This window comes from Leptonychotes weddellii, chromosome 15, assembly GCF_054177405.1.
Source record: "Leptonychotes weddellii isolate Sample4059 chromosome 15, ASM5417740v2, whole genome shotgun sequence".
Classification (NCBI taxonomy): Eukaryota; Metazoa; Chordata; class Mammalia; order Carnivora; family Phocidae; genus Leptonychotes; species Leptonychotes weddellii.
Window position 1 is genome coordinate 36,976,448 of NC_138383.1, and position 16,356 is coordinate 36,992,803.

Below are 16,356 nucleotides of genomic sequence, written 5' to 3' on the forward strand. Positions count from 1 at the left end.
GCCCCATTCTGCCCCATTCTGCAGAGCATTCTCCCTCTTAGGGAAGCCATCCCAAGGTCTGAGATGCCTTCAGAGTCAGGCCGGGTGCCTGAGGCAGAGCACAGGGAAGGAGGCGTCCTCTGCTCAAGGAGCCCTCTGGCTCTCTGAGGAGCTGCCTCTGGGGGGTGACAGCCCTGTTTTCAGCAACCTGTACTGACAAGGGGCCCGGGAGCCTTCAGCTTACCCTGGCACCGGAAGGCCTTGCCATATCAATCTTGCCCTGAGGACGGACGCTTGCCCCACCCCTGGACAGCTTCCTGCTGCAGGAACCATCCCTTATGTGGAAGTTAAGGCCGAAGGGCCCAGGGGCTACCAGTGGTAACACCCAAAACACGAGCTCTTATCTGCCTCCTGGGAGGCTCTTAGATGGCCAGCTCACCAGAGAGCGGAGACCCCCAACTCTGGCCTCCAAAGAGGGTGGGTCTTCTCTGATTCCTACAGGCCACGCCCCAGGCTGCCTTCTCCCCACCGTCCCAGCTTGGCTGCCACGCGCCCCTGTCCTGGCCCGGGCGGCCAAAACCAGGAGCTGGAGCAAGGGCCAGCCGGGCTCTCTCTAGGCAGGGAGGGGCAGCTGCTTGGAGGGGTCTGAGCAGAAGGGGGTCTGGTAGGGCTCTGGGGCCCAGACCTACCCGCCTCTCATCCACCACAATGTAGTTGCGCCCATGTTTCTTGGTCAGGTGTGGGGCCAGGACGTCGAAGCGGCGGCGGAACTCGGAAAACACCATGTGGTCAGGGTAACCTAGAGAGAGGGCAGCCCAGAGCCAATTCGCACTCGGGGACAGTTACCGGAAGGGGCAGAAGCTGCTGGGGGAGGAGAGCCTGAGGCTGAGGCAGACCTGGGAAAGGAGGTGCGGGAGGAAGAGGCAGGGGTACGGGACAGGGGTCTGCAGGACAGTTAGGGCTGCCCTCCCATGGGGCTGCAAGGTTACAACGGGAACGGGTTCCTTTAGAAATAAGCGCCTTGTCAGTGAGGTGTGCGAACAGGGGACAGCTGCCCACCTGGAAGGAATGCTATGGAGAAGAGAGATGCTTTCTAGCCTCCGAGTCTAGGACTCTGCTATACCCAGAGAGAACAACGTCTTCAGGACTTAACAAGGAAAAAGAAAATCGGGCCACAGAGAGCAGCCGAGAGGAAAAGTGCATGGGCTTGGGGTCAGAATCCTGGCCCTGGCTCTTGGCACCATGTGATGAGTCATTCAACATCTCTGACTCTTGCTTTCCTCATCTTTCAAGGGGGGACCTGCTGCTTACCTTGCACGGTAGTCATGGGGTTTGAATGAGAACATATGTGGAAAGCACGGCTTGGCTCACATGATGGGTGTTCAGTAAAATGCTCCTTCCTTTCCCCAGTTCCCTGAAGCAGGATACAGAAAGGGTGCCCTTCCTGCTCCCATCCTGACCTTGAGCCCTAGACCGGGTGACCCAAAGACTTCTAGATTCTCTTTCCCTGAAGAGCACTACTTCTAGCAGAGACCTCCCTGCTGTGTAGGCTTGAGGCCAGGACAAAGGTCAGATGACTTCTGGCTTGGAGCAAGGTCGGGATGGTGGCTGGTAGGAGGTTACCCTGAGCCACCTGAGGGCACCAGAGCCCACAGTGGAGGACTGAGAGACCCACTCATACACATTCACAGAATTTCAAACGGAAAAGGGGTCTTAGACCAGATCCAACTCATCTTCCAGGCCTGGGAACTGAGGCCGAAGAGGTGGACTGACGGGCTTGCTCAAGGTCACAAAGGCTGCAGCTGGAGGCAGAGCTGGACTCCAAACCCGGGCTCTCGAGAGCCCGTCAGGGGCTCGCTCTGCTACACCAGCCTCACTAGCTCCGGGAAACCCTCCAACTGGGAGATGAGGCTGATGCATGTGCCCGATAATTGAAACAGGAGGCGGGGGCCGCTGAGGGGCCAAGACAAAGTGAGCTATTGATTGTATCTAAATTGCAATTAAATTGATGGGCCAGGATAGCAGGTCTGGACGCCTGGCATCTTAATTAATCATCAGCGCTATTGATGGTGGCTGGGGGCTGGGCGAGGGGAGGGGGGCCTGCTGCTGCTGGCCTCATCGATCTGCTTGTTTGAGTAAAGCACATTGATTTTGGTTCAGAGCGGTAACAATCTGGTTTTGAAATAATAAACACCAACTCCATATCAAGACGTGGGGACAGATCGAAGATTTATTTAGAGCAGGGCAGGGAGCCTGTTTTGTGGCTTTGACTGCCAAGGAAAAGTGATGGTCCCCATGGACCTCAAGGGGACCTGGCTATGGGCAGGTGGGACCCTGCCAGTTCTCCTATCAAAGGAAAAAAGGGCAGAAATCTGGCAGCCCATAACTTCCCAGGCAAATGAAACCCCACTCGAGAGGCATGAACTCAGAAGCTGGTCCGCATGGGTCAAATCTCGCTCTGCCACTCATGAGCTGTGTGACCTCGGGCAAGCTACTTAACCTCTCTGAGCCTCAGTCTCCTCATCTGGGGACAGTAATAGTACCAACATCTCATGAGATGGTTGTGAGGATTAAAAGAGTAGTGTGTATGATGAGTCCAGAACGGTGCCTGGTAGGTTACAAATGTTCTAACAATGCTGAGCAGTTGCCCCTTGAACAATGTGAGTTACACCCCCTGCGCAGTCGAATATCCAAATATAACTTTCAGTTCCCCCCGAAACTTAACAACTCATAAGCTACCATTGACCGGAGGCCTTACTGATGACATAAGCAGTCGACGAACACGTGGCTGTATGTGATGTGTAGGACGAACCGTATTGTTACAGTAAAGCAAGGAAATGTTATTGAGGAAGGCAGAAGGAAGAGAAAACACGTTTACCCTACCGTACTACAAAAAGCCCGCGTGTGAGTGGGCCCCCACAGTTCAAACCCAAGTTGGTCAGGGGTCAACTATGCTATTACTCTCACCCCTTCCAATCCCTCCTCCAGATGGGACCATAAAAAGGATCTGGCTGAACTTTCTTGGGAATTTGAAGTACCTCAGAAAGATTTAGCACCTCATTTCTCAGTGGGGGGTATGGCCCAGCCTGCTCTCGGAGGTAGTTAGCGTCACTGAGCAGAAGGCTCTAGGTGGGCACAGGTCTGCTGCTGTGGGCAGAGCAGGGAAGGGGGGAGGGGGGTTGTGTGAACAGGGCCTGTGGGGCAGGGCGGGGAGGGGCTGAAGGGGACCGAATAGAGAAAGGAGAGGAGGGAGAAGGGAGTCAGCCAGGTGGAAAGAAAAAGAAAGGAACAGACCGGGCTGGAGAGACCACCCCCCAGCTCCCCGCCACCCCACCCCCACCCCTGAGCAGGCACCAGAGCAGAAAAGAGATCCAGGGCCAGATCAGAGACAGGAGGGGAGCAGCACCCCTCTAGCCCCACGGGTCCCATTTGGAAGGTGGGGAGGAGCAGGAACGGCTCCAGAAAACAGGAGGAGTGGAGACGGAAGGAGGCCCCACCTTGGCGGTACATGCGCATGGCGTCCAGCAGGCGGGAGCCCCGGAGCTGGGCGCGCAGCAGGGGCACGTCCAGCTGCAGGAGCCCAGCCTCGCAGTGGTCTCCCGAGGGCAGGTCCAGCTCGCTGCTGCTGCTGACTCGGCGGGAGGATGCGGAACGGGGCTCCCCGGCCCAGCCCTCTGCTACGGGCAGGAAGCAGTGCACGAAGTGCAGCTTTGATTTCTTGACGGTGTCAATGAGGGCGTCCTGCCAAAGGGAGAGGGACAGGCCTCGGTGGATTCTGGGGGCCCAGCCCGTGCCCAGGAGAGCATCTCTGCTCCTCGCAGGATGGCAGGTGTCCCACCGCCGGCCAAGACATGCCAAGCCTGGACAACTCCACCCTCACGAGGCCCGAGGGGCCACTCAGGCGGCAGCACTGAACAGAGGACCCAGCAGAGGGGGATGCTGAGTGGGTACCGGGTAAGTGGGTGCTGAGTGGGTACCCGGTAAGAGTACCGGGTACTCTCCCCAGAACGGCCAGAGGAGCCCCGAAAGGGCCATGGGGCCTGGGCAGGCACACTCACCACCTGCAGCTTAATCTGGATGCACAGTGACTTCTTCTTGACAGCCGCCATGCCCGTCGTGAAGGTCTTCCGCATGCTGGTGGCCCGGCGCAGTGCCAGCTGTGAGCCGCCCTCCAAGCCTGCGATGGAGCCTGACAGCACCGTGGCGCTGCCTGCCCGGCCCAGAAACAGGCTGCTGATGATTTTCCTACCAGAGGTGGAAGGGTGAAGGAGGGAAGGCAGTCACTTTGAGAGACTAGTAGAGGGTGTCCTCCCAGTTCCTAGGACACCCCCAAGTCCCCCATATGGCCGTGGCCAGGGGCCTGGGGCTGCATGCCCCACACCCTAGAGAGAAACTGGAGGGAAATCTACAAACAGGGAGAAGAGAAAACCAGTGGGGGGGTGGTAGAGGGGGACAGAAGTGTGATCTTCTCTTCTCCATCACTAGGGAGGGCAGAAGTCCAGGATGGCAGGAGAGATTAGAGCCCAGCCCTCTCTACCATACCATATAATCTGCGTATGACATCTACTGGTTGTTATGTGCACCCCCCCCAACTGGGCAGGGAGTTTTGTTTTATTTACTGCCAGGTACCTAAAAGAGTAGGCGCCCAATAATTATCTGCTAAATAAACAAAATGGATGACAGGCCTTATGTGACTGAGGGGTTTCTAAGGCTACTCCTCCCTTCTTTTAAAGTTTTTTATTTGTGTCTTATTTTATTTATTCATTTTTTTTAGTAATCTCTACAACCAATATGGGGCTTGAACTCATGACCTCAGGATCAAGAGCTGCACGCTTCTTCCAACTCAGGCAGCCAGGTGCCCCATTTTTTAAAGTTTTTTTGTTTTGTTTTGTTTTGTTTTTGTTACTCCTGCCTTCTGTGAAGAACCTGGAGGTGCTATTCAAATTTCAATCTGTAGGTCCCTCCAACCATGTCCATCCCACTTCTACTCCAGGAGGCCACCCCCAGGCCCTCCAGACCAACTGGCCTTGGCTGTCCCCTCTCAGGAAACAGAGGCCATCAACCCCGCTGGCGAGGGGGCCTCTGAGACCAGGAAGCCCAAAACCAGCCTCAGGGATGGGACATGGGCCGGGTGAGTGGTGTTCTTACTTCTGGGAGTCCTGCAGGAGCCGGGGGGCGTTCTGGGTGGCTGGGTTCTGTTTGGTGTAGCTCAGCCAGCCAGCCACATTGTACTCAACCCAGTTGGTGCCATGGCTGTGGCCCAGGAGAAAATGATGTGGTTTGCTGCTGCGCAGGAGGGGGCTTTGGCCTGAGCGGGGGAGAAGGAAGGTTCGGATCATCAGGGCACAGGCCCCCAAAAAGCCCCGGGACTCAGTGAGCCCTTCCAGGCAGTACCGTCTAGAGCCATACAAGTGGGTTCTCCGGAGAGGAAGCAAAAGAGCCCTCCATCGGTACCACCTACCTTTCTTGTCACCTTCCCGGGGGCCATAGTAGGAGAAAAGGCGCTCCAGGAGGGCGTCCTCGGTGGCCCCGGGCGCCAGCGCCTCCTCTTCCAATAGCCAGAGCAGGCCCCTCGCCTCGTCAGTGCGTGCCAGCGAGCGGACCTGTGGAGAAGCGAAGAGAAGCCACCGTGTCTCACGGAGCCCCTGGCCCAACCACACACTATAAACTTGCTACACATATGCACACGCACTGCAGCTCCTGTCACTCCTGGCTGACACGCTGTGGGGCAGCCGGGCAGCAAGGGGAAAGAGGGAGCGGGACAGAGGTTAGAGAGAGAAGCCCACAGCAAAATCTCCTTCCCAGGAATTGTGTCCAGAGCCCCGAAAGGCTGAAGGCTTCTCGTGAACCATCCTCGTCCTCTTGGAAGTCACAAGGGCCTTGGGTGAGCCCATGTTGCTCTCACAACCTGGGCATCACCTCCCAGGCAGATTAATGAGACAAAAATTCTGGAAGGCCCCAGGCAGGGGGCGTGGCCTGAAGGAAGCTGTCAGCCAGTGACAGCTGTGGGGTCAAGCCTGGTCCCCCTGACAGGGGGGATCCCAGAGAGTGTTCCGAGCACTGCAGGTGGGACTCCTGCAGGGTCAGAGGCTCAAGTGCCAAAATCGTAAGATGGGTGGCTTAGGAGATGTAACAGCTGGAATGGGTGGAGTCGGGGTGATGGCATAGCACATGTCCCCATCTACAGGGAAGGGCCGCCCATCAGCTTGCAGCCCACCGCTGTCCCGGAAGAACACTGGCCTAGCATTGGTAAAGCCTCCAGCTTTTCAAGAGAATTCTGATTTCTAATACCCTATGTGGGTCACACGAACTAGACCTGTGGCTGCATCTGGGCTGAAGGTGCCTTTTCCATGGCATTTCCAAGACTTCCCTGAGCAAGAAGGATGGAACCTTCCCTTACACCCCATTCCTTCCTGGCCTTTCGGGACTGGGGGGACAAGAGAAGTAAGAAAAGTGCTTTTCCCTCTCTTTGCACCCAGCTGCCTGCATCGCCCCCCCACCCCATGGTTGCCCAAGGGAGTCAGTGTGACTACCAGGAGGAAGCAGAATGTGGCCAGGGACAGATGGGGAGCTAAGGTCCCAGAGTGGCCGGAGCTACATGGCAGGACTGGGCAATGAAGCCACTGGACAGTGAGTGGCAGACTCAGCACCCAGGGGCCCCGTCCCCAGAGGTGCCGAGGTCCATCAGACAGGGAGAGCAGGGAAGGGAAGGGATAGCCAAGTCCCATCCAAACATGCTATCTGACATGCTGCCCCTCCTAAGCCACAGGGACTGACTTCCCCACATCTCCTGGGAATGGCAAAGGCTCTCAGCGAAGGCCAGCTGGGAACCCAGGTGTCAGGAAAAGAAAAGCCAGCTTCCCTGGGGGCGGGGGGGGGGGGCGGACATGGAACTTGGGTACTTTAAATACTAGTCCCTAGGGGGACACTCACTTTCCCTGGGGCCCCAACCCCTTGTTAGCACAGCAGGGCCTGCCCACAAGGAAGACAGAGAAGGAGGCAGGGGTCAAAGCAGAGATGGGGAGCAGCAGCCTAGCAAAAATGCCAATTCTCTAGTAAAGTGCCTTCTGAAACTTCCCTAACTGAAGACAGTCAGCACATGCCAAGTGCTCATCAGGCCAGCCAAGTGCCCGAGATCCTCATCCAAAGTGTGACAAAGCCTGTCCCAAAGGTTGAGGGGTGAGGGCTCATATTTGGAGCGAGGCACGGATTCCCTATTTGCACAGACGCCTCACCCACTCTGCTTGGCTGCACCAGTCTTTTGGGGACAGTGGGAGGGATGACTCTGTCCTCTGGGTCCAGCCCAGCCCTCACCACCAAGGAGGAGACACCAGGCTCCTGGCAGACACACGAGGCTCAGGCGGGCACAGGACAGGGCCTGGGGACGAGGGGGCAGGTATGCTTCCCCCCCGTGGCTTGGACACCCGGGGGCTGGGGCTCTCACTGCACCAGGGCAGAAGGAAGTGCTACCTTCCGGGCCAGACCAGCCGTGCAACAGTAGCTTACACAGCGAGGGCTCGACTGAGGGGAAGGGACAGACAAGGGGACAAAGGGTCAGCCCAGGCCCTCGCTGCAACTCCTACCAGGGACTGATGGGAGGCTTGGTCCACAGCTGCCACAGAATCATCCACGGCTGGCTCCAAGTCGTCAAATGCCAGCTCAATGTTCTCCTAGGAGGGAAGGGAGAGAGGAAGTGAGCGCAGGCCCCTTGAGGGGTGCCGCCCTACGCTGAAGGCCAGGAGGGGGCGCTGGGCCAGCAAGTCCACCCTTCCGTCCCTCTCAGGAGCTCCTCCCCTCCAGCAGCCCCTCTGACAAGTGTTCACCACCTCCCAAGGCACCACATGGCCTTTTCCGACAGCTAAGAGTCGTTTAACCTTCTTTAACACTGAGCGAAAGTCCCCCGTTCCTATTATTCACACCAGTTGATGAGACTATACAGAATAAGCCTACTCTCGACTTCACACAATCATCCTTGAACCGCCTGAAGACTGCTGTCATTTGCTTCCTGAATCTTCTCTCAGCCAAGATAAATATCCTCCCCAGTTCATTCATCTCACCTGCCCATGAGGTAGGATTTCTAGATCTTGTCCCATCCGGGACACCCTTTTATGGAGGGGCCCTACATGATCAATCACCATCTTAACAGACTGGGAGCCAGGGAGCCAGGGAGCCAGGGAGCCAGGGAAGGCCTGGCCGACCCACAAGGAGGCAGGAACTGCGCGGTGGCAATTCACGGGGCCTAGGCAGGTGCCTTGAGGGTGGGCAAGGAGGGGCTCTCAGGGGCCCCGAATGCGCCTGCAGCTTCTTGGAGAGCAAACTCTCTACAAAGTGAGGATATAGTCTGGGGCAGGACAAGACTACTACTCCGGGGCGCACAGGGAGACAGAAATGCCAGAGAGCAAAAGCAGGGAAGGTGGGGCCTTCCCTCTCCACAGATGTCCTCCCTGTGGGTGCCAGGAAGCTGAGGCCGGGGGTGGGGGGGTGGGCAGGGGCTGGGGGGTGGGCAAGGCAGAGGCAAGGTCAAGTGTTACCTCCTTGTATCTTTCTAACTCCTGCACAAAGGTGCGCTGGTGGAAGAGTCTCTGCAGCCGGTCCTGGGCATAATTGTGGCACAGCTCCTCAAAGGAGGCTCCGCGGGCCGACCCACCCTGCTCAGGGTTCTGGAAGCCCGGAGTGTCCACAATCATCATAGAGCAGAGCGAGTGCTGGCTGGACTTGAGAGCCCTTCACAGGGAGAGCATGGGTCAGGACTGTCCAGGGCAGTACTGCCGAACAGTCCCCACTGGTCTGCCCGTGGCACCCAGGCAGCCCTGTTCCGCCCCAAGCCAAATCTCCATCCCCGCGCAGGTGCCCAGGAGCCTGGTGGGGAGGACGTGCCTCTCCTCGCCCGCGAGGACGGTGAGCCCTCTGCTGGTGGAGAAGGGCGCTGCCTCAGCGATCCCACCAGCACGGAGCCATCAACTCCCCCTTTGTCATGGCAGGAGGCTGGGCAGCTCCTGGGCCCTGCCTGGCACTCACCTGTTCACCAGGGAGACCAGAAGGGTGAAGAGCTCACTGTAGAGGCCGGACGCCATGCCTTCTAAGCACTCCAGTGCACTCAGTTTGGGGCCTGTGGGGCAAGAGCATCAGCTCTACCTCCTGCCTCTGGGGATCCCCATGGGCGGATGCTCTCTAGCCACCCAGGGTCAAATCAGCATGGGGCCCTGGAGCTGGGCCTCTCCCTCTGATGGAAGCATCTATTCACCCCAGCGGTCTCCCCCCGCCAGAGAAGACAGCAACGAGGCCTGCATGGGGCCTCCCAATCACATCCAGCAGCCACGGGGCTCGGGGCACCTGTGCCGTCTCCCAGGCCGCTCTCCTCGGGGCCCTGGCGGAAGGAGGTGGAGCGCTGCAGCGTCCCGCCCTTGTGTTGGTGCTTGAAGATGGCTGAGGATAGCTCCTCCAGGCTGCAGCCCAACAGGTATGCGGCCTTCTGGGCCCACTCGTGGCGGGCAAACTGCTTGCGCCCAGCTACGGGGTAGAAAAAAAAGGATCTGGCACCTTGGGTCTTTCTCCTTAGTCCATCTGATGACTGTTGCGCCCTTTGGCTCCCATGGCCAAGACCTGAGGACCGAGCATCTTCTGGAGTTAAAACCAGCCCTAATCACACCAAAGGGGCTTTAGGCAAAACAGAGACAGCCAATGGCTGCGTCCTTTGAGGGTGGAGAGAACAACAGGTCCTAAAAGAGGCGGGAACTCTACACCACTGCCACCAGAGGGCATCCAGGCAGCTCGGAACCTCTCTTCTGGAGGGCTTGGCCTCAGGGGTGCCAACCTGGGGAAGGACAGTCAGGGCATGAGCCAGCCCCCCTGTGATGAGCACAAGAGCCACGTGAGCCTGTGGGGGACACGTCATGAGAGAGTTCTAGTGCCTCCCCCTTCTGTGAACGCAGCAGGACCCTCTCCCTTACCTCCAGGCGTCTGCCAGGGGAGACCACCACCACCCCATGGCCCAACAGCGGGGAAGTGGAAGAAGCCACAGGGGAAAGGGAAGAGCCCAGGCAGACAGATGTGCCTCAGCCAACATGTGTCTAATCACAGCAATTAGGGAAAGCTAACAAGAAACAAGGTTTTACCTTCAGCAGCTTCTGTAAGGCAAAGGACCAGCATGCAGCATGCAAAGAAAAACAGCGTGTTAGCAACCAGTCATCAGCTGAACCTGCCGGGTCCGTGGGAAGGGACCGTGGGGGATGTGTGTGTGTGTGTGTGGGGGGGGTGTTTGTGAGGATGAGCAGGCGAGAAAACGCAACCACATTCAGACTCAGAGACGCAAAAATATACCCAAGTGCACACACACACAATCTCAAAGGAGTATGTTTACGGGTGTAATCACGCTGACACACACACACACACACAGACCTACAAAGACACCACACACGTACACACACACACACACACGTGCACACATGTGCACACATCCTCTGGAAAATACTGGAAGCTCTGAGGAGGTGACAGACCCTGCTCAACAGGGTCCCTGTGTGGACACACCCAGATCTGTCTGCTTGCAGGCAGTGCTGACGGAATACAGGGTTATAGGAAACCTGGTCTCGTCACCTCCTCAGACTGGAAGAACTTCCTCAAGACACAGCCACACGCCTACCCGCCTGCCCACCTACACAGTCTGGAGACAACTTTAACTCAGAGCCTGCTTCCTCTTTGGCAGGGATGCCACCTGCTGGGATCGTAAGGAACCTGATACCGAACCGCCTGCCCCTCTGTGCACCCACCCACCCACCAGTGCTTTCTCGCTCCTGCTGAGCAGCCTGGGGCCCTTCACATCCCAGAGAAGATGCAGCCAAAGCCCAAGGCGCCGTTCAGAGGCAGGAGCCCTCTGAGGAAGGGAAGGAAGGGGTGAAGAGGTGCTCCGAGTGCCCGCCCATCAACATAATCTCAGAGGAAGGCAGCAAAGCTCTTCCAAGCCAGACCAAGTTCTAGCCATTCACAAGCCCCCAAGTCCAAGTGCAGAAGCTGCAGCCCATTTGTTACCACGGTGCCTGCTGCCCCCTAGTGGTCTCCACCCTGCCATGCAAGAGGGAAGAGACCCCCGGCTACCAAACCAGTGAAGGGAAGGGAAGAAGACTCTGGGAAAACTGGCCTTGGAACGCCCCAAGATGGCAAGCCCACCCTACCCTACATCTAGGCCCCCTGGAGGGCATCCTGAGAGGTCCCAGGATGTGGAGGCAAAACGAGTCGGAGCAGCTAGGCCTGGGGCCTCACGGCCAGCAGGCGCCTTCTCCCTGCTCAACCTGGGGCTCCTCCCAGGCCAGTCCCCTCCATTCGGACAGAACAAGCCCAGTCCCCAGAGAGAGCCCAGGGCCAGCACCAAGACGGGGCAAGGTGGCCTCAACCCCCCAGGGAAGGGCCAAGGTCAGTTACCCGCTTGCTCCTCGGGGGCCTCTGTCAGGAAGGGAACAAGAAGGAGAGTTATTTCAGGGGGACTGCTCTGACTTAGGGCCCTTCTCCTCCCCCTCGGCCTCAGAACCGCCGCCCCCCTGCTCTTCACAGGGCTCCGCATCACTGCCGCCCAAGCCCAGGGGCAGAGATGCTTCTCCGGGTGCTCGGAGCCTTGTGCTCCAAGGTGGGGGGCTGGGAAGAGGCGCAAGCAACAGAGGGGTGTCTGCTAACAGAGACGTCCGTGCCGGGTGAGGGCGCACGGAGCGGCAGGGCCTCCGCAAGCTCTCCTGGGCGACAAGCCGCGCCGTCGGGACCCCCTGCAGGTTACCTTTGGTAGCGCCTGCAGCCCCCAGGTGGTAGATGGCAGCCAGGATGAGCCAGCAGGCTTTCTGTTCATCTGTGGAGATGCCCAACACCTTCATGGCGGTCTGCAGCTTACTGAACTGCTGAGCCGCCTTCTGCTTCTCCTCAGGCTGCAGGGACAGATGGGCCCGCGTCTCAGAGGGGCTGTCCCTCCTGGTGTACCCCCATGCTGCTGGGCCCTCAGGGAGGGCGAGGCTAGGGAGAGCCGCCAGCCTGGAGCTGGGATCCTGCTCCTTGCATGGGGCACTCCAGGCCGCTTGAGGCGGCCCCTACTCCCAAAGCCCAGGGCTGCCAACCCCGTCCCCATAGGCCCCCTCACCTTGGCCAGTGGCACAATCCCAAACACACTGTTCTCTGCCAAGTGGTTCAAGTGAAGCTCTGTCCTAGGGGTACAAATGAGGGATCAGCACGGTGCGGGGTCCCCATGCCAAGGGCCATCTCCCCACCAGGGTGGAGACAGACGGATCCAGCTTCCAGACTCTGAGTTCTGCCTGCCCATCATGCCCTACTGTCAGGCCAGCTGCCGCCGCCTTCCCTAATTGGCCTGGTCGCCTGGTCAGAGCACTAGCCTCTCTAGGACAGGTCACCAGAGATGCTCTGGTGAGAGTGTCCAGCCAGACCCCTGAAAGAGAGCAAGGAATCTGCCTGCAGCGCGAGTCCAGCCAGGACAGAGTCCGTGCCCTCAGTGACCAGAAGAGCTAAGGAGGAAAATGTCCCGGGGCTGCTTGCTCAGCCTTATCATTTGTCTTTTTTCCGCAGAACAAAGACAGCAAGTCTGAAGAACTAAAGGGAAGAGGCGGGCAGACGAACCAACCTAGGGGGCAGGGAGGGCCAGCCTGGAGGGCGCTGGAAAAGGCCCAATAACTGCTCAGCCCCACACTAGCCGTGTGACTACAGGCAGGTCCCTGGCCACCCGCATCTTGCTGTGCTATCCCCTCTGCAGATCTGGTTTCGGGGGTAGCAGAGGTTCTAGCGAGGCCCCAGGAACACTGGAGGGTCAATTCTGTGCCCAGGGCTCAGGAGCTCCCGTGGGGTAGAGCCTGTGGCTCATTTGGCTCACCGTCCTGTTACCTCGGGCCTCATATGTGGCAAGCATACAATAAACACACGGGATAGGATGCAACCAGGTGACAAGATCCAGGAGCCATCAGTGAGCTGGAGTCCAGAGCAACCCCCCCCGCTCCAGTTTCCTTGGCCCATCTCACCTGAGGGTGCCATCCCCACAGGCCAGCAGGTAGTAGAAGACATTGAACGTGGCCTCACCCGCTGGGCGTCGAGCCACACGCAGCTTCTCCAGAAGCATCGTCTACAGCATAGCACGGGAGGGTATGGGCAAAGAGGGTGGGGCTGGGTCAAGCTCCACCCCCCCCACGCCAGAAAGAACGGCGGGGGGGGGGGGGGACCTGTAAACAAGCGGCCAGCTCCCCCCAGGGTCAAACCCAGGGCAGAAACCAGACCCAGGCGGAAGAAGACAGGCCCAGCTCCTGGAGGGGCCCTGCTGCCCTGCCCAGGCCCCGGCACAGTCTTCTCAGGGAGCTGGCTGGGCACTTCGTGGTGAGATGTTTCATTTAGCCTGGAAGGGGATCAGCCTCAGCTGGATCTTCCTTGACTGACAAGCCAGTCTTAACCTGGGTGAAATTAGCCTGCGAGAAGCCCCCGCACACAGGGCCAGGGCCCCAGAAGTAGGGTGTGGTGAGCCCCAAGGGTGGGCAGGAAGCTGAGCCATGCTCCACCCAGGGCAGGAGGCAGAAGGCTTGGGGGACAGAAGACACGGGTGGAGGGGCCAGAAGGGTGGAGGCCTGGAGTGGAGCAAACCAGCCCTGCTAGAGCCAGGGTCCATTTTGTTGGGGTAGAATCCCAGGAAAATGAGGCGCAGGAGAGAGCCTGGTTTCTAGGGCCTGAATCCAGGCAGCCAGTCTCTTACCACCCTGGAGGTCCCTCACCTGGATGGAGGCCGAGGCCACCTGGCCAGCTTGGTCGAAGTCCAGGGAGAGGATCTGAGAGAAGCGGGTGGCGTTGCCGTTCATGATGGTGGGGCTGTTCCCAAAGGCTTCCAGAAGGCTGTACAGAGCCTGCCACTTCTCCACTGCAGGAGACATGCCCGGGGGCCATCAGGAAAGCCTCCAGACGCCCAGCTCAGGCCTATGCCCCCAGCACGCAGAGGCTCGGAGTTACACCGGCCAGACTGCCCGGGGACAGAGGGGTTTTGAGGACACAGAGAAACCAGGGGGGAAAGGATGGCACCTACGAGGCGCTTCCATCCCCACCCCGCTCAGGTTTTCCAGGTGTCCTGTCTCACCGGAAAACACCTTGTTCCCGCTGGTGCCCGCGATGGTGGCCAGGTACTGCACCAGGTGCTGGCAGCTGGTGGTCTTGCCGCTGCCGCTGCTGCCCAGGAGGATGACAGACTGGTCCTGGCGGCTCATCAGCATTGCCCTGTACGCGGTCTGGGCCACGGCGTAGATGTGGGGTGCCATGTCCTCCCGCCGACACCCCTTGAACATGTGCATCACCTTGGGTGGGAGGGGGACGGAGGGAAGGGGTAAGGCTCTTAGCTGGTCCCACTCGGTCACCGCTTACTCCCAAGGCCCACCTTTCTGGGCCTTTCACTGCAGGGGGGGCCGAGGGATTCTGAGGCTAAGGCCGTGCATGGAAATGTAGATTCTAGCCCAGTCCTGGCCTCTGCTAGAGGTTAGGGGGAGGGCCTCATGTCCCCCCCACCGAAATGACTCCTCTTCCCCAGGTCAGCTGTGGGAGTGGACAGGAGCCCAGTGGGATGCCAAGGGGGAGGGGCGGAGCCAGGGAAGGCGGGGTGGGTAGCACATGGGTGGGTCCGTGAGGCAGCATGGTAGCCTCGGGGTCGCCGCACCTTCTCGGAGTACACAGCGGGGGCCCCCCGGGGGCTGAGGACGAGCAGGCTGGGGCCAGCGTACGTGTGCAGCAGGCTAGCGCCATAGCGTTGGCGCAGTGTGTGGAGGACGCTGGACTCACTGAGGTACACCAGCGAAGCCAGATCTTCTAGACGGTCGCAGGACGGAGCGTTAGCCTGCGTGATAGGACAGGCGGGCAGGCACTGAAGAAGCAGAATCTGTCTGCACCGCCAGTGGACAGGCCTGCCCTGCCCAGCCCACTTCCTGTGCCTGCCCCCTGCAAACCTTCTCCACATCATCCTCATCCACGTCCAAGATGGCGCCATCGTGGTCTAGCTTCACGCGCACCTTCCCTTCGGGCAAGCTGAGCTCCTCAGATTTGAGCTGACTGCCTACAGAGCGGGGACAGACAGTCAGACCCAGGCCTGGGAACCTTTGCCACCCTCTTCGGGCCCTTTGTGGTCTTGCCTCCTCCCCACTATATCCCTGGGCTCTCCTCACCCACCACCCAGGCCTCACCGGACCCAGAAGGCACACCCAGCCCCGAAAACTGAGAGGCCCAGACATCTGTCCCCTGGGCCTCCCCAGACTCACCCAGTGAGAAGCCATCCTTATGGACCAGCCACACCTTCTCTGTCTCATACCAGGCCTCCTCCACTGCAATCTGCTCTTCTGTCTTCACCTATCAGAGGGAGGGGGGAAATAAAGAGCCAGTCCTTGTTCTGGGAAACACTGAGTCAGGAGAGCAGGAGAGAGGAGACATGTGAGGGGAAGCGCTTCCAGATGAGTCCCTGGGTAAGGGGGACAGTTGGGGGGCAGATACAGAACAGGGGACATCGGAGGCGTCACAGGAAGAAGGTGGGGAAGCCAGGGGATGGGGGTGATCCTGAGGAGCCCTGAGGACGAGGACACAGAGTTAGGGACCACGCCAGCCTTGAGGGTCTGGAAGGACGGGGACACTCAGAACTCGAGCCCAGAAGAGAACAGACCACAAGAAAGCAAACCAGGTTCCACCTTCAGCCACCCTCTTCCCCACCTCCCCGTGGGGCCTGTAGGGTCGGTGTCCTGAGCCCGCACACCGCCCCCTGGGCCCCCACCCGCTGCTACTGTGACCTCTCATGCCCAGCTTCTGCCTTCAGCCGACTAACAGGCCCTCCTTCACCCAGCTGGCAAAGGGCGCTTCCTCAAGACCTGAGGAGAGAAGTGTCTACGGAGGACTCCGTACTGCAACATGATCTGCAGGTCCTGAGTCCTAGCCTTGGCCTGGCCTTCTTTCCACTCCTCCTTCCCGCCTCCTCAGGAGGACAGGCGAAGGCCACGCAAGGGCATGAAACAGCATGGTCAGACACGTGGCGGGGCGGGGGGGGGGGGTGCAGGGAAGGACACGGGAAAGGCCTGCCTGCCACGCGGATGGGTACTGGAGCAGCTTAAGCCACAGTCAGTCTCTGAGAGGAGACCTGAGGCTGAGGCGCAGACAACTGCTTTGTGTCACCGACCCCCTGGGTGAGGGACTGGGAAGGACAAGGAGACATAAGTCTTTTCTTTGTCACATTTCTTGGAGCTGAAAGAAAAAGAGATCTGGGTTCTACTCCCAGGTTGGATCCGGGCTTCAGATAACTCCCTCTTCCTTGCTGATGGTCCTTTCCCGTTCGAGAGAGAAGCCTGGACTACACAGGCTCTGGGAAGCATGCCCAGTGAAACCACCCTTCAC

At 59.0% G+C, this 16,356-nt stretch overlaps 1 protein-coding gene across 22 annotated transcripts in view; it reads right to left on the bottom strand.

Moving 5' to 3' along the window:
- MYO18A (myosin XVIIIA) overlaps positions 1-16,356 on the bottom strand; it is a 102,949-nt gene that overhangs the window by 30,503 nt on the left and 56,090 nt on the right. For 21 of the 22 annotated variants that reach the window (XM_081805497.1, XM_081805496.1, XM_081805491.1 and 18 more), the window contains 17 exons: positions 15,240-15,327; positions 14,931-15,037; positions 14,645-14,821; positions 14,075-14,288; positions 13,719-13,861; positions 12,981-13,081; positions 12,095-12,158; positions 11,736-11,885; positions 9,313-9,496; positions 8,998-9,088; positions 8,511-8,703; positions 7,563-7,649; positions 5,441-5,582; positions 5,128-5,287; positions 4,038-4,224; positions 3,477-3,720; positions 669-778 (listed from right to left, as the gene is read on the bottom strand). In XM_081805497.1, coding sequence (XP_081661623.1) covers positions 669-778; positions 3,477-3,720; positions 4,038-4,224; positions 5,128-5,287; positions 5,441-5,582; positions 7,563-7,649; positions 8,511-8,703; positions 8,998-9,088; positions 9,313-9,496; positions 11,736-11,885; positions 12,095-12,158; positions 12,981-13,081; positions 13,719-13,861; positions 14,075-14,288; positions 14,645-14,821; positions 14,931-15,037; positions 15,240-15,327 — 2,442 coding nt within the window. The remainder of the gene's footprint in view (positions 1-668; positions 779-3,476; positions 3,721-4,037; positions 4,225-5,127; positions 5,288-5,440; positions 5,583-7,562; positions 7,650-8,510; positions 8,704-8,997; positions 9,089-9,312; positions 9,497-11,735; positions 11,886-12,094; positions 12,159-12,980; positions 13,082-13,718; positions 13,862-14,074; positions 14,289-14,644; positions 14,822-14,930; positions 15,038-15,239; positions 15,328-16,356) is intronic. The other variant, XM_081805480.1, reaches the window with a different exon arrangement.